Source organism: Calypte anna, chromosome 1 (genome assembly GCF_003957555.1).
Source record: "Calypte anna isolate BGI_N300 chromosome 1, bCalAnn1_v1.p, whole genome shotgun sequence".
Taxonomy (NCBI): Eukaryota; Metazoa; Chordata; class Aves; order Apodiformes; family Trochilidae; genus Calypte; species Calypte anna.
This window is the reverse complement of record NC_044244.1, coordinates 33,635,540-33,660,833: the sequence shown is the minus strand read 5'-3', so window position 1 is coordinate 33,660,833 and position 25,294 is coordinate 33,635,540. Positions and strand designations below refer to the sequence as shown.

The 25,294-nt window shown below is 41.0% G+C and overlaps 1 protein-coding gene across 1 annotated transcript in view; it reads right to left on the bottom strand.

Moving 5' to 3' along the window:
- Window positions 1-25,294, bottom strand: part of MSRB3 (methionine sulfoxide reductase B3) — an 84,747-nt gene that overhangs the window by 5,796 nt on the left and 53,657 nt on the right. The window contains 1 exon segment of the mRNA XM_030449589.1: window positions 1,026-1,123. Within this exon segment, the coding sequence (XP_030305449.1) occupies window positions 1,026-1,123 (98 nt within the window).

The window sequence follows — 25,294 nt, the reverse complement described above, 5'->3', positions numbered from 1 at the left end:
ACCTTGCTGGGGAATTCAGGGAAATGGGTGCTCCCAGAAACCGTTAAATGGATCTTCTAAAGCATATAATCAATGTGAAAACTACAGAATTTTGTAGCATACATGACATACCAGCACACATGTTGATTTGGCCACTGACATGCTGGGCCAAACCCTCTAGCCAGACAGAAGTTAATAGATTCTCCATAAAGACAACCCTGCCTCTTTTTGAAAAGAATCTTAACTCACTCGGAGCATCTGTATTTGAGGACTGACTGACAAGTAAGGATTCATAGCATCAGGGATGAAATCAGTTCTCTCTCCAATACTGTTTGGAAAAATAACAGCAAATCATCGTTGCCCAAATGAAGCTGCTGCTTCCCTTGGGAGGAGTTTGATCATGCAGAACTAGAGGACCACAAGCTGCCAGGTATGTCTGCTGAACACCAATGAAGCAGCTTTTGCCAGGCAATAATTATGCCAAACCTTTCATAGAGAGGAGGGCAGCACAAAGGATAAAAGAAAGTAGAACAAGAAGGATAACGGAAAATTTGGGCACGTTTTGAATGACTGCTGACTTCATTATTAGGGCAGATGGCATTGTTTGAGGAAGCCATTAGGAATGTGCTGGGAATGACTGCTGGGAATGAGTTAGCATGGCTGCACAGTAATGCACAGTGATGGAATCAGCACACAGACAGCCGCTCCACTGCTTTCGACTTCCCTCTGAAATGCTCACATTTGGAGCCAGTCAGCCAAGGCTCAGGCTCAGGAGCAACTTTGAAGGGACCCTCCTCATGAAGACAACTGTAGACAACTTACATCTACTCTGATAAATCTCAAACAAGACAACAAGATGCATTCCAATGATCCCTTTGTACCTTCAGCTTCACCCAGCTGTTACACCTACACCCCATTGTGCTCTCTCACAATAATGACTACTTAATGGAACTGAAAAGATTGCAAATCGTAGGGAAAGTACAGGACACTGTAATGATTTTTGCAGCCTTTGCTATCAGAATGGTCTGTATATGCTATAAACTAACCTGACTGCAGGATATTTCAATCCGATGCATCCCATAGGAGAAATCATCATTGAAAGTAACCACATCAGGACTGATCACATCATAGAAGGAAGGCCAACCTGGAAAAGAGGAACAGTGTAAGTAAGAAAAGAGGGTGTCTCTGTGGCAGATGGCATTGCAAGACAGAATCACGCTTTGAAAAATGTTTACCTCACTCCAGCTCCTGGAAATAGTTGAAATGTAGATTGTGGATCCTAAATCACTTAGGTACTTTGGAAAATTTTTCCTAAATATGAAGCTGTTTACAGGCAAGGACTAAGCTGCCCACAGCTGCTCACCTTCTACCTCAACAGGGTAGTGGTTTTGCTCAGTCACAATGGTGGTGGTTCAGGTAAGCCAGACCCAGCCTCACCATCAGTTTAAAAAAACCACAGATTTCATTCTGAAGACAAACAGATAGATTTTATGAAATACAAATGGGTTTGCTGCTTTTGCAGTGTAAAGATACTGCTAGAAAGAGTTGGTAAGTTGCAATTTAGAGCTTCAAAATCTGCCTTAACCTTTGCCTTCACCAAGGCATGGTCACATCCAGAGGGATGTGCTCAGCCTCATCACACATTTGTGGCACTTATATGACTACCATTTTGTCTAATTTCAAAACAGTAATGAGTGTGTCAGAACAGTGGGAGACAGGTGGAGTCATAACTATGCCTCTATTCAGCACGAGCAGGTTGTGTGCATGTGGTCTGCGTCCAGGACAAAACACTTGTACTCATTAACATGGATATTCAAACAGGCTGCTAGCTGAGCAGCATGACCCAACACCAGATGATGATGATGATGATGAGGTGTATACTTGATCTACCAGTTATGGCCACTTACCATCTAAATAATGACCTCCCACTCTTAAACCATTCCATGCTAAGTCTCCCCCTCTCCACAACAGGTAAAAAACAATGCAGATCTATTCGGTGTTCCAATAAATATCCATTACACAGCTGTAACTTTTCAGCCATCCCTCAAAAATCTGTCGTCGTATGCACCATTTCCTGAATATGGGTTCCCACACAAGGACCTCAGAGGTTTTAGGGCCATGTCAGCATCTACCAGTGCCCACCTGAAATCTCACCAGGTATCTGTCCATCTCAGTCTCCTGCCAAACAGGATGTACACAGGCAGCTCTTGCTCTCTGTGTATTACACAAATGCCCATGTGTACAAAACTTCCTTGCTTCTTCTAGTATCTGTTAAGCATTTATTACTGGTGATTTCATAAAATTACTTGCAATAAGTTATTAAGAAACATAGCAACAGCTCCATACACAGATAGACAAAGGATGTATACTGTTTCCAATAAGTAAAGTGAATAAAATTTCTTATACACTAAAAGGAGGTGTGGAAACTGTCACTTTTTTTGAATGCAGGTGAAGGAAGTACATAAACTGGAAAAAAAATCTGTTTGTCTTTGGTTATATCTTAAATCATTAAATATGGAAGAACACTTATTAGGGTGCAAGCACAACAGGCATACATTTTTAAGAAAGAAATACTCAGAAAATCATATTTCTTCCTCTGGGACCCATTTAGTAGCATTCCTAAGCCTTTGACCTGAAGGCAATGAAAGCCCCAAGTCCTACACTCCCAAGGTGCCCGATACCATCGTAAGCATTTCCACCCCAGAACTCATTGCAGAAGTAAATAGAGTAATTTTTTTTTCTCAAAGAAACTATTGCAAAAGGAAGAGTTATAGACAGTAGATGTGCTGAGGAGCAAGATACCTGAACAGGGAAAATATCCCGTAAGACAGGAATGCAAAACAGTGTAGCAATGACATCTGTAAAAAAGAAACTTATGAATTCTTCCCCTCGTGAAAAATATCCCTGGCAAACAAATACCCCCACAAACAAAATTGAATAAGCAAACAAGTTTTGCAAAAGAAGTTAACCTGTTGACAGAAAAATTGATGCCTCAGAATTGGTGTCGCCAATTGGTGTCTTCTTAGCTGGGCCTCTGGCTGATGAAAATTCAGGCCTTACATACAACTGGTCAGAGCATTTTTAATAAAGCATTTTTATCTTTTTTTAATTTAATAATTTTGCAACAGATATATCAATTTGCCTTTATGTGATAACAGAGAAGTTCCTAAGAGGAAGCTGACTGGATAAACCAACCATCTGATAGTGTGAAAGCCACTGGAGAAGGAACACTTCATTGCTCCAGAAATTCTGAAAGACAACCCTGCCTCCTCCGTAACAGCAATTAGAAGGAAGCTTCAAAGGCTGCTACAGAGAGATGGAAGCAATCTGTGTTTTGCTGAGAAAGTTATCTTGTGAGGAGGGTTTGAAGGAGATGTGTTTATGTCATCTTTGACATTAAAGAAAGCATCCATCCTCTTTTCTCCAGACTTTTCCTTTTGGTCTTCCCATTCACCACAGAAAAATTATTTGCTTTGGATGCACTCCATGGACTTTTAAAATATGAAGTAATCTGAAACCCTTATAAATAGACAAGTTCCTCCCAAAGTAGCCTTTATACTCAATTGGAGTGTCTTCAGTCTAGGCAATCCATGCTGCACATGACACACGATTCAAAGGCTCCACCACTGCCACATATGGTCCCCAAGACAAGGACTAGGAAATACACTGAGCTCTCACAGTGTGGACCTTTCACTCTCAGTCAAGCCATTTCTTCTTGAGTGACACGATAGACTGGGCACCAGCACTATGACTACTGTAACTCCATGAGGGCTGACTGAAAGTTGAGCAAACCCTGCAAAAGAAAAGCTCCTGAAAGGCACAGTGAGACATCCTGTCACTGTTGACCTTGAGAGGAAGACAAGTGAACTGCTCATTCATCTGTTAAGCCAAACTCACCAGGAAAATCAATCCCCCTGTACTGTCTTATCTCCCCTTTCCTGAGGTAAAGTGGAAAACCTATTTGATAGTTTGCTAAGCTTCCTCTGGCCATTCTCCTTGCTTCAAAAGCTGCCAGGAAAAAGCCGCAGAAGCAGTCTGCTTGCCTGCATATCACACAACTCCCTGTGACATAGAAAACCAAAGAGACCCCTGTGGATCTTTCTGTCTTTGTAAGCGGTGAATGATGCAGCAGTGGCCTCCGCTTTGCAAGCCCCAGGCTCCTTCTGCTTTCTCACTGTCTGCTGCTCGTCCACTCCTGCCCTCTTGAGCACCTCCTCCCTTCCTGCTGCAAGGCTGCAAAACAGCTGACTCCTTAGATGGCTTAGACTGCTGTTGGGCATTAAAGCTTCAGTCTGCCTTTGAAGGCTACATGGAACGGGGATGCTCCTGCAGGAACAGGGGGGAATGAGGCCATTTGGGGATGTCTTCTGCTCCTGATGAGCTGAGAGGAATGGTAATCCTTAGCACTGCAGAGACTAAGCACGGGGAGAAGGCTCTTTGCAAACCCTGGTGCTGAGACTCAACCCTCTCTGGGTGCTGTCTGGCTTTCTGTCAGGCCTAGCTCTAGCTCTGATGGGCAGCAGGAGTGGGGCCGCTGTCCTCTGAAGGATGTTAAAAGACATCAGCCAGGAAGTAATGGCTGCTGGAGGAAAGGGGCAAAGGGTAAATGGAGGAGACAAGATGGGGGTAGGAGGAGTCTCCCAGCTGAGTGAACAGCTTCAAGTGACATTTGCACTTTTTGGTGTGTGTGAACAGCAGCTAAAATTTGTGACTGCATTTTTCCTTGAATGTAACGTTTGACAGAGAGTATGACACATTAAGAGTCAGCAATTTTTATCATGCTATACATGTTTTAAATGGGCTCATTCTTATTTTCACAATCACTTTACATCACACTGGCAAAATAATGGGATTTTAAATAAAAGTCTGCTGTGTTTGAGCTCACTCTGACCCTTTACATGGGAGTAAGGCTGCAATGTCCTTGGGGCCAGTTTCTGGTACGTTAATAAGCCAGCCACAGAGATGAATAATTTCTCAGATGTGTAGCAAGTATCCTTTCTTGGACCTAAAATGCACTAAATAAAGCAATTAAACTTTTCCTCTGTCAAGTACTTAAGTGAAAACCATGTGTAAACTGAACATTACTGACAGATCTTTTCCGCTCCATCCTGCATGAGTAATAGAAAGGATCTTACACTGCTGGGCGTCATACATACTGAGTCATGTCCCATTCTTCTTCATTCTGGGACATCCCCCAAACTTTTTTTAAAAGCTGCACAGCATTCCTAAAATTCACCCCACACCCACTCACCAAAACCAAACCTTTTGTTTTTCCATAATGGTTCTTATTCTGAGAAAGAGGAGACAGTGTCTCATGCCTGTTGTCAAAGACTGCTTTCTACAGAGCAGAGATGGGCTGGTACTGCCCTGGGCAGCAACAGGGAAGCACGGGGAGCAAAAGAAATGTTGGCTTTGGTAACCTTTGCTGGATGCTGCTTTTGCAGCCCTAGACACAGGGTTTCAAACCATTCAAAAGAGCAATCTTCTTTCACACATTCAGACCTCCTGTTCTAGGTACCTGATCACATCCCTATGACTGAGGAGCGTCTAAGGAACAAGGTGGGTACCACAACACAGCCAGCCAGCACACAGCAGTCCCAAACAGTTAACAAACTGAACAGTTTGTCTTCCCTTAAAATGAGATGCCAAAGTAGTTGTAATGCCTGAGTAAGGCCATGACAGCAAACAGTGTGCCTACAGCCCAGCTCCCTTTGTGCATTCCTGCTATAGATATGAAACCCCAGCAGGAGTAGATGGCTTCTTTCACACTAACCCAGGAAGTTTGCTGAAGCACCTTGTCTTGTAGACTATTCCAGGACTCCTTCTTAGGGAAATGCTGGTTTTATGCAAAAAAAAAAAAAAAGGAAAGACATTTTGTTCCCATAATTTTTGGAAAGCAGGCCAGTGATTGATTGAACCAATTTCAGAAGCGTCTCAAACCTTCTTCCAGTTCTCCAAGTTTGCACACATTTTGTTGTAGTTAGATCTTCAACTTCCTAATAAATGGATGCAAGCACTCAGACATCTAACTGTTAAAATACGAGTCTATAATTATTTGCAGAAGCAATACAGCAGGCTGCTTTTTAATGTCACCCCTGCTAGGCTATTTTTTCCCCTCTCCTGAACTAATATTGTTTTTGACTTTTTTTTAATGGCACAATTGCTATCCCAAAACATATAACACTCTGACATTATTCTCATTTCATACACTTACTGACAGGAGACCAACAGCCACAGTTTTTCAGTAACTGTGATGCCTATAGTTATGTTTTTCATTTTAGATCCCAAAGAGATCAAGTTGAACCTGCATTTTATCATTCTTTGCTGTAATTATTCCAAGCATTTACTTCAGTGAGTTATTTACGGATGGAGTAATAGGGGGAGATGGAAGACGTTAGAATTACCAAATGGCACCAGATGGAAAAGAGGACCTTGACCTGAAAAATACCCTGTTTCTCTGATGTGCTGTATTTTTAGAATTCTGATTCCCTTTTAACCTAATGTGGATTAATGAAAACCCAAAGGCTTTTTAAGGTAGACTCTCATCATTTATCTTCACTGAGGAGCTATGTCTGTGTAAAAACATAAAGCGTATAGGATTAAAAAAAAAAAGGTAATAAAGCTTCTGCTTTGAAACTGCTGTAAAGCTGAAGGGCCCTCACTTTTTTCTTTCTTACAGGTTTATTGAAACAGAATCTGAAAGACAAAGGCATCCACAGCTGCAACTTCTCACACAGAAGTTTAATGTGGAACTACAAAGTGACATATTGCTATTATGTAGAATGCCTGTGCAGATATAGGACTTTCTTTTGGCTAACATCTTGGATTATTTTTCATAATATCTCCACGATGATTAATGCATAATAAATACTCTTAATTACAAATATTTTACCACTGGGTAACACTGCTTTCAGTGGAGGTTCATCTAATCTAGAATGAAGCTAGAAAAAGAATTGCACAGAAACATTCTTGTTCACCAGCAAATGATGTTGCACTGGATATGTAGTCCACTGGAAAGAAAACAGTCAGTCCACATAACCCACATAATAAGGATAACACGGAACTGTTTCTCAGCAGAACTTGCAGAGAATCAGCATGGTAGCTAAGCCAGGGAGGGGGACACAAAGACAAAATGAAGCTTAATTTTGGAAGGAAAAGTAAAGAGAGAGCTTTATCTCAAACACGTTACCTATCACTAACAGCAAGTTAGGGCCACTGCAGCAGGCCAGTGCCACTCTGACAGAAGTGTGGGAAGGGAATTTCACAAAACAACTGAACTTCTGAAAGCAGCTTTTATGAGACAATCATCATCTGTTTCTTTCTTTATTTTTCTCACTTGGGAAATAAAAAAGTGAAAGCCATAAATAAAGGTGGTATTTGTTTTCTTCCACTACAGCCCTCTGAGCATCAAAACAACTTACTGTGAAACTGCATATGCAACCTAGATTTATTTCTGTTAGTGGGAAGAGGTTCTATTTGTTTAAAACAATTGTTAAGGGAGATGTGAAACTTTGTGTCTATAATTCCATTTGACATCTGAATTTTTCAGAACAAGAGGGTCTCAGATGTCTCTTGAGCAATGAAAGCATGGAGTCTGCTCTCTTTAGCAATTAATAACTGTATCATAATACCACTATTGCCCTTGCTGTGTCCTTAGTCCTTTCAGTCTGAAATACTGCTAAAGACAAGCTGGTTTATAGCCTTCCTCTAATAGTCCTGACATCTCCAGTGTCTGGGCTGCTGCGAAAATCAACAGGTAGGCAGGAGCTGGGATCTTCCTCCAGTCTTCTTACAAAGACTGAGTTACTAATGGTTTCTTTCTGGTTCAGGTTCAACAAAATGATTGAACCTAACTCACTTCCTCCCAACGGATGGGTTTCTCCCATTTCTGAACGGTGTCTCTTGTTACTTTAAATCATGGCTAATGTTTTTAAAAATGTATCTTACACATAAGTCAACTGCAGATCTTCAGCATCAAAGGAACCAAACAGAATAGTGTGAAGCAGTGTAACCTTAAGCTATAATTTTAAAATGCCACCAAGAAATGTCTCAAATAGTTTTTAAAATTTACTGTTGACCTAGTAACCTCAGTCCAAAGCATTCAACTTCAAATAGATGTTTTTATTTTCCTTCCAAAAGCAGCATTGATAAAATAAATGTATATATTGCAAAATATCTTGCAATCAGTACAGGTAGGAGTCATCTGTGAAATTTACTAAAATAACTGAAGCTTTCACATAGGATGAGTACATCAGGATAGCAGGGGAGCTGGCAGGCTTTACGATGGAAGTGATTTAACAGAACTTGAATTCTAATGCAATGTATTCACAGAGAAAGTAAAAAAAATAGCAAATGAAACCTTGTAACAATCAGCATTTAGCACTGAAATGAACAGCAGCTACAGATGAAGGACATATTTGACCAATTTGTCAGGGGGTGTTTCAAGTAATGAGCATCCATGATTTGTTTGTTGAAATAGTTTCCTGTAGTATTGTTATGCATGTCTGGGAAAGAAAGTTTGTAAAGAACTGCCAGAACTCAGTTACACACTAAAATGGAACAAGAGAGGTGGAATTCTGACAGAATTTTTAACCCAAATGAAAAAGCAAACTGTCTTCTTTTTGCAGCTATCTTCCTTCTACTGAGCCTTCTTCTGCAGTGTCTCCAGCCCTGAGTGCCCTACCAGACAAGGAGCCTCCCCTTTACAGCTGGACAAACAGGCTCTCCGTGTAGCTGTAAAGTTCTGAAACAATGGAAAGAGCCATCACACTGATTAAAACCAAAAAAAGACAAAGGCTCCCTTTCTTCTGTTTACTTTACATATTGAATGAGATGTCTTGGTGAGGACGCTTGGTCACAAATAACTAAGAGAAGATATAATTTTCTTGGCCATCAAGGAAAGCTTTTGTCAGGATATGGGCCAAGACTGGGGCATTTAGCAGCCTGCAATGTCTGCCAAAGATTGACAGAACAGAGTACTGAACACAAGTTTTAAGACAGAACTGCAAACCACCAGGTCTGCTGTAAGGGCCATTTGGCCCCAGGGCAAGACTCTTCAGGTAGGTGGGGTATGATTCCTGATGCCACCAGAAAGTGATGGAGACCAAATCCCTCCTCTTTGCCTAATACTACAGCTTATCCACTAAGCTAGTCCTTAAAACAGATACATTTCCAGAGCAGGATTTTCACCCCAGTTCAGGAACATCTCATTATGAGCTACAGGCTTGTCAAGCCTGGCAAAGAACCTTACCATGAAGCTTTCCTTGACCTCATAAGTACAGAAGCTACTCACTGCAGCTTCAGTGAGTAAAGACTTCTGAGGTGCTTCTGCCACCCTGGACCTGGTACCCAGGGTAACTCTACCTTGCCCTCTGCCAAAGACTGTTTCTATTAGACACAGGTGAACACCATGCTGTCAGGGACACAAGGATACAACAGCTATACGCATTGCAGAAAATCCTAAATGAAGAAAAAAATTAATGATCTGCAAGGTTAGTTTGTTCAGAGTTAGTCTTGGTTCGGGGGGCAGGTTTAAATCTTTTTAACAACATCTTATGCAAACAAAGGGAGGTAGGTAATACTACTGCCTAAAAATTAAAGACCTTTCTTCATAGAAAAGCTTGACAAAAACAACATACATGTGCACACACTCTCCCACACACTCTCTTTTCTTTAAGTTTTCTGTGGAAAACTTTACTTGGACTTCGAAAACTTCTGAAAACTGAAACAATGGGAAAGGAAAAGGTCATATTTCAGATTATACTGTTCACCTTCTATTTTGCCTTCTGTCACAGCTCCTAAAGTGAAGTATGCTCGTTCTGCTAAACCCTTTTATATCAAACAAGATTTCAAAGGAAAACTTTTCACAGCCATATGATATAGCCAGTGACATAGCTGGAGGAAAGAGACAGCAAAACACCTTAAAATGGTGTCATGAGGAGCTGTTCTTCTATAAAGCTCTCCTGGGGGAAACCCAGCTTGCCTCTGGAATCACCCAACGATGGAGCAAGTGCTGACATGGCTGCTGTGCACATCACTTCAGCACAGGTTCCTTATTTGCTCCAGTGCCTGTGCTATTACAACTGGGCCTTTTATTTCTTCTTTTTCTACTGGGTTAGCCTTCTTTTATATTTTGTACTTGAATAAATTAATTAAACTAAACAAATGTTCCTTATACAAACTGTTTAAGACATGAAAGTAATTTTCATCTTAAGAGCATTTATAATTAAGCACAGTAAAAATGGTAACAGTGGAAGTCAATTATACTCACTACATGTTTTTGCAGACAAATAATGCTGGTTTATAAATATCTAACTCACTTCAAGATCTTTTTTCTTTTACACTATTCTAGGAAAAGAAACATAAAAAAGAGAAATTGGTTTGGGAAAGAAACCTGATGAATAAGAGAAGATTTAGAGAGGATCAGCAAAAGGAAATGGGCCAATGTGCAGGAGAAAACTGGAGAGTGGCAGTATGCTAGGAGTGGGCACACAGTCCTTTACTAAATGCACTCAGCTATCTCATGGAAAAGTCTGTGTACTCATGGGAATCTGTCCCATTCATTACACAGTTCCTCCCCCAGCACTATGCAAGCCATAGCTGCAATTCACACTGCCAGCTATGGACACTCTTTGGATACTCTCTTACCTAACGCTGAGGACTGCTTCATCTTTATGTTTCCCTGGGCTTTCTCTTCCAGGCCAGTCAAATGTCCCACTGCCCAAGTGGAGCAGACATCCTGACTCCACTCCTGGGGCACAGAGGTGCCCACTTGCTGCATGCCCCCCACACCCTGGGTGTCCAAGTGGGTTACCAGCTCCCAGATGAAAACCCCAGAGGGAGGTGGGAGAGGAAGGAGAGAATGGAAGAGCTCGTAGGCCATGGCATTTGAAGGGAAAGAGGGATGTGTCACATCCCACTATTCCCCTTTTCCAGCAGCCTCCAAAGGTCTGGAAAGGCATGGGGGGAAGGAGCTCTGGCTGCAGGAATCACCCGTCCCATGGAGAAATCCCATTCCAGTTATGGGGCATGGAGGTGGCTGCCTCAGGACCACCTGGAGGTCCTCAGCACCGGCTGCTACCTGGGGTGGGGGGTGAGGAAAGGGCCAGCAGGGTGGATGGGAGCAGACAGAGCACATAGCCTTGTTCTTGTCTCCACCTGCTGATTCCATAAGCAAATATACTCAGGGACAGTAACCATACAAATAAATGCACGTGCTGGTTATTTTAAAGCTGTGCTTTGGGGCACCTACATAGATTGAGCCGCAGACCAACACCACTAGCCGAGAGAGGACAAAAGACACTAAAAGCCAAACAGGTGACCAGGGGTTTTTTCTGCTTCTTATTCCAGGCTTTTGGCAAATGAGCACGGTGTCATTCTGCTGTCTGTCTCCTGTTGTTTGAAGACATCCGAAGGTAGCACTGAGCTCTGATGATCAAGGACATTAAGTGTGTCCACGTCACGCAGGGAGGGAAGCGGACGCAGATGATGCTCTTGTGTGAGCAAGCGAGTTGGCACTACAATCACTCCATACATTTCTGGAGCTCACATGTCAAAAAGCATCACCTTCAATTCATTGAACCCTTGAAAGAAGCACACACCAGGGCTCCAGCCTAACCTGGCTCTCACCCTCCTCAAAAAGGACTAAAAAAAGACAGGGAAGGGACATACAAAGGCATTTCGCATCAGCTGCTAAATGGTCCAATATACCAATAACCTTAGCTCTTTGCTTTATAGCAAGTGAGTGATGAAAACCTGATGGGACAGGCTTGCAGGCTGCACTCTGAGCCACCAGAGTGCATTTCTGAAATTGGACAAAACTGTTCTGAAGTGGACACCTGGAAAGGGTATGGGCAGCAAGGGGAAATGCTGTCAGGAAAGGAATTGTTTTAAAAGATTACAAAAAATGGATGATAAAAATTTTAAGAGGTGAAGTGCTGGCACAGATCTGTTTTCTTGAAAAGCAGGAATCAGGCTTGGCTCCTCAGATGCTATTTGGAGACCTCAAAAGCAGAGTCATTTAGAAAGCACCTTCTTCAAGGAGTCCAGCTAAACTACAAAGGCATAAAAATTGAGTCAGACACAGGAAATTCTTAGGGGAAATCAAGAATTTTATGAGTCAGAAGATAAAAATCCCTCTGAATACCAAACCAAACTAATCTAATGAAGTAGTCACAAGGAACGGAGTGTGATGAATCTGCATGTCAGGAAGGACAAATTTAAACAAACAGGAAATTGAAGAACCTGAAGCTGCTTTTATTTTTACTCTCTGTGCCCTGGTCCTTTTTTTCTTTAAAGGTACAAAATGAGTTGGCAGCTGCAGGAGCTGCTGTGTGGGTCCAAAGATATGATTTAATCTTGAATGAAGTCTCCATTTAAAAGAAAATAATTGTCTGGCTTCCTTTCACAAAGTTGGGGTGTCTTTTATTTATGATCCATTATTTGCACTATTGTAGATCGTTCAGGCTTCAGTGCAATCAGGCCACTAATCATTGCAACGGCACATATGGAAAGGCAGTCCTTGATGTAAAGTTTATAACCTAAAATTTTGCTTTCTCCCTGCCCTAGCATGCAAAAGTGGGGCTAATGTTTCCCATTAGATATTTTACCCAAGCTGGTAGCTGAAGGGTTGTATTTTATATTATCATGTACAATACAGATAGACCTGGTCAGCCTTCCTATTTAGGCACATGCTTAACTTTTGACAGAGAAGTTCTCAGAGAGGTTTCCAGAAATCTTCACATCAACAAAGGCCCTGACTGAAGGTACAGAGAATTTCAAAACCATCTGTGTGAAGTAATAATATACAAAATGCTACCTCCTCTACAGTATAGAGCTGTGCATCACTTGGTGGCCTTTTATGATGGGGTCACAGACTCAGTAGACAAAGGCAGAGCAACAGACACCATCTACCTGGAGCTGTGCAAAGCATTCAACACTGTCCTGTGTGACATTCTGACCTCTAAACTGGAACAATACGGATTCCATGGATGGACAACTTGTTGGATAAGGAACTGGCTGGATGGACACACCCAAAGAGTTGTGATCGATGGCCCAGTGTCCAAATGGAGATGTGTGATGGGTGGTGTTCCTCAAGGGTCGGTACTGGGACCAGTGCTGTTTAACATCTTTGTCCATGACATAGACAGTGGAATCGAATGCACCCTCAGCAAGTTTGCTGATGACACCAAACTGTGGTGAAGTCAACACTCTGGAGGGAAGGGATGCCATCCAGAGGGACCTTGACAGGCTCAAGAAGTGGGCTCATGCAAACTGCATGAAGTTCAACAAGGCCAAGTGCAAGGTTCTGCACCTGGGTCTAGGCAATCCCATGCACAAATACAGGTTGGGAGGAGAAGGGATTGAGGACAGACAGCCCTGAGGAGAAGGACTCAGGGGGTAGCAGTGGACCAGAAGCTCAACATGAGCCATCAGTGTGAGCCAACCGGGTCCTGGGCTGCATCACAAGAAGCACAGACAGCCAGTCAGGGGAGGTGATTCTCCCCCTCTACTCTGCCCCACCTGGAGTACTGTGTCCAGTTCTGGAGTCCCCAGCACAAGGACACAGAACTCCTGGAATGTGTCCAGAGGAGAGACACAGAAACGATCAGAGGGCTGGAGCACTTCCCCTGTGAAGAGAGGCTAAAGAAGTTGGAGTTGTTCAGCATGAAGAAGAGGAGGCTCCAAGGTGACCTTATAGAAACTTTCCAATATCTGAAAGGGGCCTACAAGAAAGCTGGGGTAGGGCTTTTTACACACAGGTGTTTAGGGAGAAGAGAAGGGGCAATGGTTTCAAACTTGAAGAGGGGAGATTTAAGTTAGACATTAGGAAACAAATCTTTGTGAGGGTGGTGAGATGCTGGCACAGGCTGCCCAGGGAAGTTGTGGCTGCCCCCTCCCTGGAAGTGTTCAAGGCCAGGTTGGATGGGGCCTTGAGCAACCTGGTCTGGTGGGAGGTGTCCCTGCCCATGCAGGGAGGTTGGAACAGGATGATCTTTAAGGGGCCTTCCAATCCAAACCATTCTATGATTCTGTGATCACCTAGACTCAAAAACAAGGGGTTTATGTATGCGCAGTACTGTGTGATGACTTCTGTAGGGACTGAGGAGCTTCCTCCATTTATAACCTTTTAAAAAAGTTTCTTGCTTTGAAAATAAATTCTATCCATACTTTGCAGAGATAATGTTAGAACTCTTAAGACTACAAAGATCGATACTATTCTCACAATGTTGCTGCTATACTAAAATTAAGTTTGCATTCAAGCCCTTCTGTTCCTTCAGGTTTACTTTAGCTTGAAGGAAGTAAACTTACAGAGAAGCCAGATTTTTTTGCTTGTTTCAATGAGCTTTGTGATGTCAAATGTCTCTATTCCAGAGTGGAAAAAAAAAAAGAAAAAGGAAAACTATCTTTACACAAGCCGTCCTCCAAAACTTCCCTTGTGTCAACTAAAATATTTCATTCTGCAAAAAATATCAATATATGAAAACAAGAATACTTTATTCTAATTTTGGGGGTTTTCCCCCTCATTTTATATTTCATACTAAGAAAAATTAGATAAAAAACTGTGCTAAAATAATTTTGAGATGAAAAGTGAAATAGTCATCACCAAAAGATAAGTCACTGGTCTCCCAGCTTCCGCAGTTTAACGTGCTGCTGTAGATAGCATGTTAGGCACAAGCTGAACTGACTGCAAACTACTTTTATAAAAATTTAGGACACTGCTTAATTTCCTATCTGCACTGCCTGTCTGGATCCTCCTATTTGAGGCTGATTATGGACTCCACTTAAAATACTAATTGTTTATATTAAACAGACAAGAGAATGTGTGATGTATTTTAACTGTCAAAAGTGTTGTGAACATTAGCAGCTGGAAGAGGAATGTTTAATTCACTCCGTTACCCCCAAGCCTTTCAGAATTCTGTATCAACAGCGAAATCTTACTCTTGCAGGCAAGTAAAGCAGGTTACAAAGGGGTAGCATTGCAAAGCTCCTTCTACAATAAAAAATAATGGCATTAAAAAGCAATAGCATTGTCATCATTAAGCCAAAATAGAGCATCACTAAATCTACAACAGTATTGGTGCATCTGTGAAAGCTTGTGAGCATTTTTGTGTGAAACAGGTCACATTTCTTGTCTCTTTTCTTGGGCTTCTTGAAATCATGAGATTTCACTTGAATCATTCGCTGTATGATACCCCTAGAGAAAAGAATCTTGATACTATCAGTTACTGTAATATGCTTAAATCTTCTGGACAAGAGGTCAGTGGCTTGTGTGGAGCTGTAAGGCTGAGTTTCCTCCCCAGCACAATTTATTCTCACAGGGGCATCTCAGACACATGCCTGGGACACTTCCCCCATGATAACTGCTGCAGCATAAACTTGTGCTGGGACCAGGGGGGCCCAAAATAACAGTAAGAGTTGTTACTAGAGAGATTAATCAAGTCATTGTTGATTAACAGGATCAGGTTGTTTTCAACACTTAGAAAAACTTCAAATTTTGAAAAGCAGCAATAAGGCTCAACTCACAATGATACTCTTCTCCATATTTCCTTGAGAAAATATTCTGATTAAAACAGCAAATTAGCTGTATAAGGACAAATGAGCCTTCCAATCTCAATGGAAAGGAAGGTCTGAAACATTAAATAAGGAGATGCACAAGCTTATGCAAAATTCTGTAGTGCAGGTTTTCCTTGGGAGGCCTGATTTCTGCCATGTGATTTGGGGTATTTTTGTTTTTTTAATGCCACATTTGCAGAATGGCTTTGGCATGGTCAGGAAAGGAACATTGCTTTTGTTCATCCCATCAGTCTTTTACTTATTCAATTGCTGTATTAGTAGGAAAAATAGACCTAACGAGATGTAAAATAATGCTCTGCAATCAATGACAGCTCTGTACCTCATTTCACTGTAATATTTACTTCAAAAGTAAACTCTGCTGAAACCTTGCATAAATGAGTTTGCAAGATATTCTGAATTTACTGAAGATTCACACCTCGTACACACAGTTGCTTATTGGTTTCTTACTGCTACAGCTTCTGCTAAGAGACCTCTGGGATGAAGCAGGTGGGAAGACAGAGGTAGGTAAGGCTGACTGGAAGAATTATTAACAAAACAGAAGTTGTCCAGCAGAAACATAGCCCATACCAACTTAGAGTAAGTACAAATAGCTAAGTTGAAAAGTAGTTGCAGGTAGAGATTTTAATTACATTTTCATGTTATTAAATGGTTTTTACATCCCATGTGTCCAACTTCCCATTTTTAACCTTTCTAGTTTCTTCAACTACAACTCCCTGAAAGGAGGTTGGAGCCAGGTGGGGGTTGGTCTCTTTTCCCAGGCAACTCTCAGCAAGACAAGAGGGCACGGTCTTAAGTTGTGCTGGGGGAGGTTTAGGTTGGATATTAGAAAGAATTTCTTTACCAAGAGGGTGGTCAGATATTGGAATGGGCTGCCCAGGGAAGTAGTGGATTCTCCGTCTCTGGAGATATTTAAGAAGAGACTGGATGTGGCACTCAGTGCCATGGTCTAGCAACCGCAACGGTAGTGGATCAAGGGTTGGACTTGATCTCAGAGGTCCCTTCCAACCCAGTCTATTCTATGATTCTATGATTCTATGATTCTATGATTCATTCCTTTTTCCTTATGCTACAGGATATATTTCTTTATTTTCTGTTTCACTCAAAAAGGCAGCAAACTGATAGAGCTTCCTCTCAGGTGGTGTGTGCTCAGGAGTGTGAAGTCAAGGAACTGTAGCTGAGATTAAACTAGATTTTGGAAGAAGTTGTACAGAGATTTTGTTTAGTTTTGAAAGATGGGTTTGTGACTGATTCAGAAAAGGAAAGTGTTACTGAGACTTTTACCAGAGAAGGGAAAACACAAAGTCTTGGAAAGGGTGTAGTAGGAGATCTTCCATAAAACCAAAACTTCTAAACAAAAGAAACATGAAATGGTTTAGTTGCTTGAAGTAAGTGTTCTCATAGAGATGTCTCTGTTCCACCAAAGACCCACTCAATCCAGAACTGCAAGAACCATGAGTGTCAGGAGGCCCCATGGGAGATGCATGGGGGGCTTCTGTTCTAATCACCTTGTAACATTTTTACATGACATGGACATTACATGAATGTGACATGGAGAAGTTGTAGCAAGGCAGATGCAGGGGAAGGTGCCATAAAATGGCTTAAGCAATCCACCCTCCCCCTATCTTGCCTCTGCTCTCAGTTGCCTTGGTCTTGCTGCTTCTTCACCATTCACCAGCTCTGGTGCTTATTGATTTGTGGGGAGAAAGTCCAGTTCACTAACCTAGCAGAAAATTACTTGCCTTTTTCTCTGGGCTAGCAGCTGAATCACTTAACTGAGAGGTTAAACCACTGGAGGCAACACCAGGCAAAGGGTGAGAATACAGGGCAAGGGGTGTAAGTATGACAAAAATTACTGTGATGACTTACTGAAATGTCCCTGATAGATAGAAACTATGGTTAGAACAAGGTAAACCTCTGAACTCAGCACTCACACTACATCTTTGCACTAATGTCACAGAAGCATGACCACATGAGCAATGGATTTGACTAAGGCTGCTTGAGGGTAGTGCCTCTATAATTCAAATAAGGCTGTAATCCCTTTGTTCTAAAGATCTCTTCTGTCTCAGCATTGCAAAAGGCAAAGTATGCAAATTTAGAACTTAAAATAAATTACCTGGGTTGTTACCTAGGCTTAATCTTTTATCAGAGAGCAGGTAGCAGAGGACAGACCTTCCAGGAAAGGACTGAAACATACTGTATTTTTCATTCTCTAAGCATACTGTCAGCACTTAAAAAAACCAGATCACCCAAGAGAAGTTACAGTATGTCAGTTCCCAACCCTATCTTGGATATAACAAAATGCAACCTTTGACACTAAGCTGCCCTAGCACTCATTCAACTCTATTCAACAAACTCAGACCTTTTTCAAATGCTGCATAACTCCACACAAGTACAACGTCTGTTTATTTAAGTTCTAAGCAGGCAAAGCAGATTTAGCAGCATCACAACAATGGAAGCTGCAGGGATGGAGAAGGACTGCAATGCCAGAGGTTGCTGGTTTATCCCTTTATGTCCTTCACATTTTCATCAGATTGCAACCAAAATAACACACAGTCTGGCTGTGGAGTGCTCTTAGCCTTAGCAGAAAAAGGCTATTATGGGTTGCCTAGAAGGGACTGTTCTAAGCTCAAACCTCCACTGAAATTTAAAGGGCATGTAGTACCCTGAATGGTTTGCAGTCAGCCCCAAAAAATCGTTGTGCACTCCCTGACTTCTTCCCAGCTCCCCAGGAAGCTGAGGCATACCCATGGTATTAAATGCTCACACCGTAATTGTATCACTCCAGGTGTTCTTAATAGGATTCATTCCTATAAAACAACAAAAGAGGAAAAGCACAGTCCAAATCTCCACAGGAAAAGAACAGAGCCAACTGCACAATCAGTTTCTGAAAAATTACTTGGGTCCTATGCCACAAGCAACAGTCCATAAAGCATCTCACAGAAAACCCAAACAACACTCACAGCTTCTGGCTTTAGAGAAAGAACTAGAGGACTCAGGGACCTCCGACCCACATCCCAAAATGGACATTAAAAATAAAGTTCCCTCCCTTTCAGGCAGCCTAATGACCAACAGATTTTCAGTACAGGCCATATCTGACATGAGCTTCAGAGCATCACCTTGAGCCAGACTAAAACAGTTGTACATTCTGACATGAAACATGATGATCTTTCATTTGCACGAAGCACCATCCCACTGCTTTGGTGTGTTTTTGAGGGGGGAGTGGGGAAGAAGGATTCCTACTCTGTTGTATTCAAAGCAGCCTTGGCAGCCCAACTTTCAATGCACAGCCTCTGTAATTCAGCACCCAGCACTGCTATCACTAAGTATAATATTAGTTTCACACCGTTACTCCAAAAAACACATTTTTTAATCCACACCTTAAGAAATGTTACATCTAAAATACTTACCAGGCTAGGAATTGTTTTCTGGAAAGACCTGAAACAAACTGATCACCCTTTGGAGAGCTCTGTGTGCAAGGGCTGCTCATCTCTATTGTTGGCATTCCCAGGGGTCACTGAGGGGTTCAGCTGCATTGTACCAGGGCAGCCCAGAAAACAAAGGCTGCCACAGCTGGCTGACTCTGCAATCCAGGAAACTAGCCCCTGGGTGCCAGTAATCAAGTATCCAATTAAATGAGGCCTGAGTTTTGAGTTGATGACAGGTTTGGGAATTCTTTTTTGGTTTCTTTCTAAATAATAAAATTGCCTTAAGCCACAGATTTTAGGGGTCTAGAAAACTTTCAGATAATTCATGAAGTTTTGTAAAGAAATTTAACAGCAAGAGTTGGAGAATTTAGACAATTAAAATAGCTCAGCTGTTTTTCACATTTCATTTTGAAAGCATACAGTTCATGCTTTTGAAGTTCAAGCATTTATCTGTTTGAAATATTTCCTTTTCAATATCAATTTCTGTTAAAAAATCTGAGGGATATACCCTTCCCCAGTTTGGTACACTGAAAAAAAAAAAATCTTTTGTTTCTGCTTACCAACTTAAAGTAAACTTTCCTGGACACACAAGTCTCTGGCCTGGTTTCTCTATAATGGCTTGGTCCCAGATTAAAAAATCCTACTGTCCTCCTAGTTCTAGCTGAGGCTAGCCTCTGGGACTAACTTGGGCCACCTGAATTTGAACATTTTACCTATTTCTACAGTATGAATGTATAAAAAAGGCTATGCATACATCCAAATCTGTAAACGGGATTAGCAGGGCAAAGAACTGTCTTTGCAGATTGGTACTGCTGTATCTTTCTGCTCTCCCTGTGTCTAACAATCTACTTTCACATGCACATCCCATGAGAATATTTTTCCTATTTTTTTTCTTCACTGAACTTTATGAGATCATTTATATGTTTTCATGGGCTTCAGTAAGTACCAGTTGGTTTACTGAGAGTGTAGCATTCTTCACTCTTACTTGGAATGTTTCTAAAGTACCTGCTATCAGTGCTGTAGCTCTCTAATTCCCTATAATTCATTAGTTTTACAACAGACTTGCACAAATAAACCACAACACTGAGCTAATGAGATATGGATAGGAAGTTTCTGTAAATACAGCCTGAATTAAAGGTAGAATTTCTGCATAACTTAGATAATCTTATTCTTTGCATTGCACTGAAGATGACAGTGAATGCCCTTTGTTTATTAATCTTTATGAATTTGAAGAATGGACTGCCTTATTATTTCAGCTTCTTTAGCAGACCACCTTGATGTTTTTAAACATGAAGTAATGCATTCCTATCCAAATGCTGAAGCAGAACTGCAGGCTGAAGTACATTTGATTACTTAGGCATTTAAATGTTATTGTCTGCCTCCATCTGTGCAACGTTTAAGCCTGGCACTGGCCAATACAGTTTACAAAAATTTAGAAAAATATGCAAGAACTATTGGCAGAGGAATGAAAGAAATATATTGTTACTGATCATGCAAATTATGAGAAACTTATTAAAGCTCAGTCATTTGTGGGTAAGCAAAAACATTCTCAGAGGCACAGCGCCAGAGGAAATCTCATGAGTTTCAGCTTCTGAAGTCTTCCAATAACCCTCCTCACTGTGGGAAGGAAGGCAAAGGGAGGAGGGATGGACAGAGTCTCTGTATGGTCCCGTCCCTTTCTTGACTTGAGGAAGGAAGATCAGATCACCTTAAGGCCAAGGGCGTTTAGGTGAAGGTCTGTGTCCTCACTGCCACAAGCACACAGTGAAGTTGCTTTTCCATTCTGGGTGCCATACTATCAGGCACCCTAACTGAGTGACAACATGGGTCTCAAACTTCAGACTTGTGCACAGTCTTTACAGGAGGTGGCCAGGTTCTCATTCCCTTCTCCACAGAAACAGGAGCCCAGAAAGGGGGGGGGATGTGTCCTGCTGGGGAGTGTCCCTGGTCTCTTACATGTCCTGACCAAGAGTGAGTCCATTGGGCACAGACCTTTCTTGTGTGAAAAAACAAAGGGGAACAGGAAAACTTATGTTAATGTATTACTGAAGAAAGTACTTTTACAAAGATAAGGGTAAGGGAGTTAAGATTACAGTCCTGACACGTGCATTGCTCTGGGGTTTTTTTTAGGCAGTGGAACTTACTTTTTATATGGTCTGTCCTGTGGTGCCTGGAACCAAAGGAATAAAAGCAGTTGCAGGCACAGGTTTCAACATTCCAAAACCCCACCTCTCCTGGGATGGGACTCCATTTAAATTGCTTAAACACAGAGTGTGTGGCAGACCAAAAAAAATTGCTGACTCAAGAGAAGATAATAGTATGGAAGTAAGTATATAAGCACATTTAAGCCCAAGAACTCTTACCACTAAGAGCTTTTAAAATGAGAATATGAACAGGGAAATTCTGTTCTCATGAGAACCTGCTGTTGAAAAGTAAGAGGCAGAGACAGAACCCTGGTTTCTGAATTTTAAAAAAAAATAAGTTTAATAAATAAAAATTTAAAAAAAGACACCTGTCAGGTTTTGCATCTGCAGTCATTGTGCCAGGCATCTTTAACTTGGTTAGAATGTTTAACACAGACTAAAATATTCTGACTTTCTAAAAGCTCAAGAATAGCAACATAAATGCCAACTAAGCTCTTGGAAAATTTCATAGGATTTCTGAAACATGACAAAGACCAGCTTAATACTTGGGCCCTGACTGAACCTAAATTTAATACAGTATTTTTTATTCACTCTTGTTACATTTAGGTCATTTGTCTTTCAGTTATGTATTTCACTTCCTGCCCCTGAATGGATGAGCAGTGGTGGAAGGTCTATTTACAAAGCACATTTTGTCAGCTTTATAACATCTGACAATTCTAACTCATAATTCAAGTGAAAATTGCTGCAGTTCTCTAAGGTAATGATAACTGGAGATTTTGCTTTTTTGTTCTGTTTGGGGTTTTCTGTTTGTTTGGGGTTTTTTTGTTTTTGTTTTTAAGAAAGGTAAGAAAAGGGAAAATAAAAGAGAAAAGAAAAGGCATACTAGAAGAAAATTAAATAACACTGGGTAAACTCATCCTTCCCATAAATATGGTGCACCCAAACTCTGTATACAGGTGGTTTACTGACACCGAGCAGAAGAACCTGAGAGTAATTTGGTAGCTATCCTCTTAAACTTACAATATTTTTTTACACTACTCCTTCTAGATGTGGGAAGTGACTTAGGGGTCACGCTCATTCATCCCCAGCTCTCGACATGTACATTCCAGCTTGTGATAATCTCTCTTAATTTTAACCACCAATGTTACATGCCTGACTGTAAAGTTGATGGGCACTCACAAGTGATTCATTGCACCCCCAGACAGACTTCTCTAGAAGAAGGGATCAACCCCTCTGAGGATGTTTCTCTCTTCCAGCTGACTCTGGATGAAGGTCAGAAGCCTATCTGAAGGCAGACAGTTGCACATGGATCAGGTGATCTCACTCCCCCTGACATAGTAAAAGCTTGTATAAAATATCTCTGCAAATTAAACACTACCAATTCTCCACAGGCACACAGATTGCATGAGAGCTAGACACAGAAATAACCTGAAAAGGATACTATGCAAATAATCAAACCACCTTCATTGCTGCAGCCTGTAAAGAAAAGCAAAGACTGCTGCTAAATTAGATGCTCCAGGGTTTATTCAGAACAACCAGGCATTAAGAATATGGATTTTGTGATATTGATAGGCAAAGTGTTTGGAGGAGAGCATATTAATTGAAGATTGCTCGGATACCTGGACCATGGCTGATGAAAAGACTGGAACCATTTACTCTTTAATCAACAATAGGCAGGCATGACAATGGTATCCCCAACAATAGAGAATGGTAATTCAACCCCTCATGGAAAACAAGGTTGCTAAGATCCTAAGATCAGATCACAGAGGGATGCAATTCTTTCCTTGCAGAAATACATTCAGCCCTTGTAATTTAATTCATTGCTGCCTGGCTTAAGACCTGATTGTGCTGTCCTTACTTGCACAAAACTCAGTGCAAATTGTATCTGACAAACTGGCAGCATTAGGACCTCTCTGGTGTTTTGACTCAGGATTTAATCCTAAGCAGATGGGTGTTCACACGTGCAGTGGCACTTGTAGTAGTATGACACAAACTTGTCTAACATTACATCTTAAAGGCTGTGGTTGCCACTAAATTAAGTCAACAAAAGACAAATTATGTTCTTTGCTTCGTACTTGGATCAACACTGTAGAGATTTTGATGGTGACTGCTGAACATTCCAGTTAATTAAAAGCAGCTTATATTTTTTCCCTTTCCTTTTAGTACTACAAAACCTGAAATCAGTTTTGATAAGAGACTAAAATGCGAAATAGTAAAAGCTGACAGATCTTTAGTATGCTTTCCTAGTGGTCATAAATTTACAGCACTACGTCAGTTAAAGAAAAATACGAAATATTTTAATGTTCATTGAACTTTCTGTCATTAATAGTTACCACTTGGCTATTTTGTATAGTCTAATGGCATTAAACAGATATTTTTTTTCAAAGAACAGATTTCTCCCAGTTTAAACTAATACTGTCTGATAATTCCCATGATCTTGTATAGAAAAGATCTTAATGATTTTTTTTTCTTTGACAAATACAGAGGGAAGAAACAAAACCAGTTCTCACCTCTTTGCTGCTCACATTCATGACCCCGTAAACCATGCTAACCAAAACAGAAGATAGGTCATTTTGGACAGCATGCAGTCAGCCCCAAAGGCAGTGTGCTTAATGAGACATCAGCCAAAACCAAAATAGAAAAATGCACCCAATCACAGAATCATAGAATGGGGTGGGTTGAAAGGGACCTAAAAGATCATGTAGTGCCAACCCCCATGCATGGACAAGGACACCTCACACTAGACCAGGTTGCCCACAGCCCCACCCAGTGTGTCCTTTAATGCTTTCACAACCTCCCTGAAAAACCTGTTCCAGTGTCTCATCAGCTTCACAGTAAAGAATTTATTCTTAATGATAACCTAAATCTCCCCTCTTCCAGTTTAAAGCCATTACCCCTTGTCCTATCTCTACATTCCCTTGTAAAACGTCCCTCCCCAGCTTTCCTGTAGCCCTTTCAGGCACTAGAAGGCTGTTACAAGGTCTCCCTGGAGGCTTCCTGCATGTACATGATGCCCAACATTGTAACTCTCCACTTATAAATGAATTATAGTTCAGCTTCCAAATTACAAAGCAGATGGGCAACCTTCCTCTCTCCACTTCATGATTTCAAAGAATAGACTACTAATAAAGCAATGAAATAATACAACTGACTTGAGCTGTACATGGTGTGGGTAAGTCTCATTTGAGCTATATAACCATCTCAATGAGCTACAGATGTGACCAGAAACCTCCTTGCCTTTTCCATTCTTGTAGCTTTTCTTGCACATACTCTGGTTTTTTGCTAATTGAAAGGACTATAGCAAATTATCACAGTTAATGTGTAATAGGGCTAATTTGACTGAAAGAATTTTTATTTAAAAGGAATAGAAAAACTCTTTAGGAAGTTTTAAAAACTCTTTAGGAAGTTTTAAAGTGTAGAATGATTCAAGACTACCACCAAAAATCTTCTGCTTTGTCCACTGAAGAAGTAGCACTTAAAAAGTAATCAGGTTAGCTTTGATCAGTAAAAAACTGCACAATGATTAACAGGTCTAAGCAAGAATCACAAAATTTTTGTATTTAAGAAATCCAGCCCTCCGGAACAGTAAAGATGTTATACTGCTGAATGTTGCTAACTTGAAAGACAAATTTGCTGACTAACAGTAAACCAACCCCCAATAGACTATCTGAAGCAGCTACACTTATGATGAATAAAGGATCCTCAGCCAATCAACCTTATAGCTGAGTACAACAGTTTCCAGCTCCATGTAAATAAACCATGATTTATATCACTCATATCTTCTCATACTACTTTTGTCAAATCCTTTCTTAAAGACAGCCCTTTTTAGCTATTTACAATGAACTAAAAAATAGAAAAGGTTGTCTTCAGTACTTAGAAACTGGGGTAAAAAAAGTCCCCTAAATAAGTCTGGTGAACTTGCTTAAATACGTGGTAATAAAACATTAAAAGCTAAATCTAAATATTTGTATTATAGAACCAACTTAAACACATTGCAAGATCTTTCTCAGAAGATCCTTAGAGCCAGGTAAGAAAGAAGCAGCAATAACTATTCAATTAGATGTCAGACAAACATAGAAAACTGCTTCTATTATACTCCTGGCTGGAGGAGCTAAGTCTTTTAAATCACAGCTCTTGCCACATGCTGAGGTGCAGTGCTTAGCACCTTTA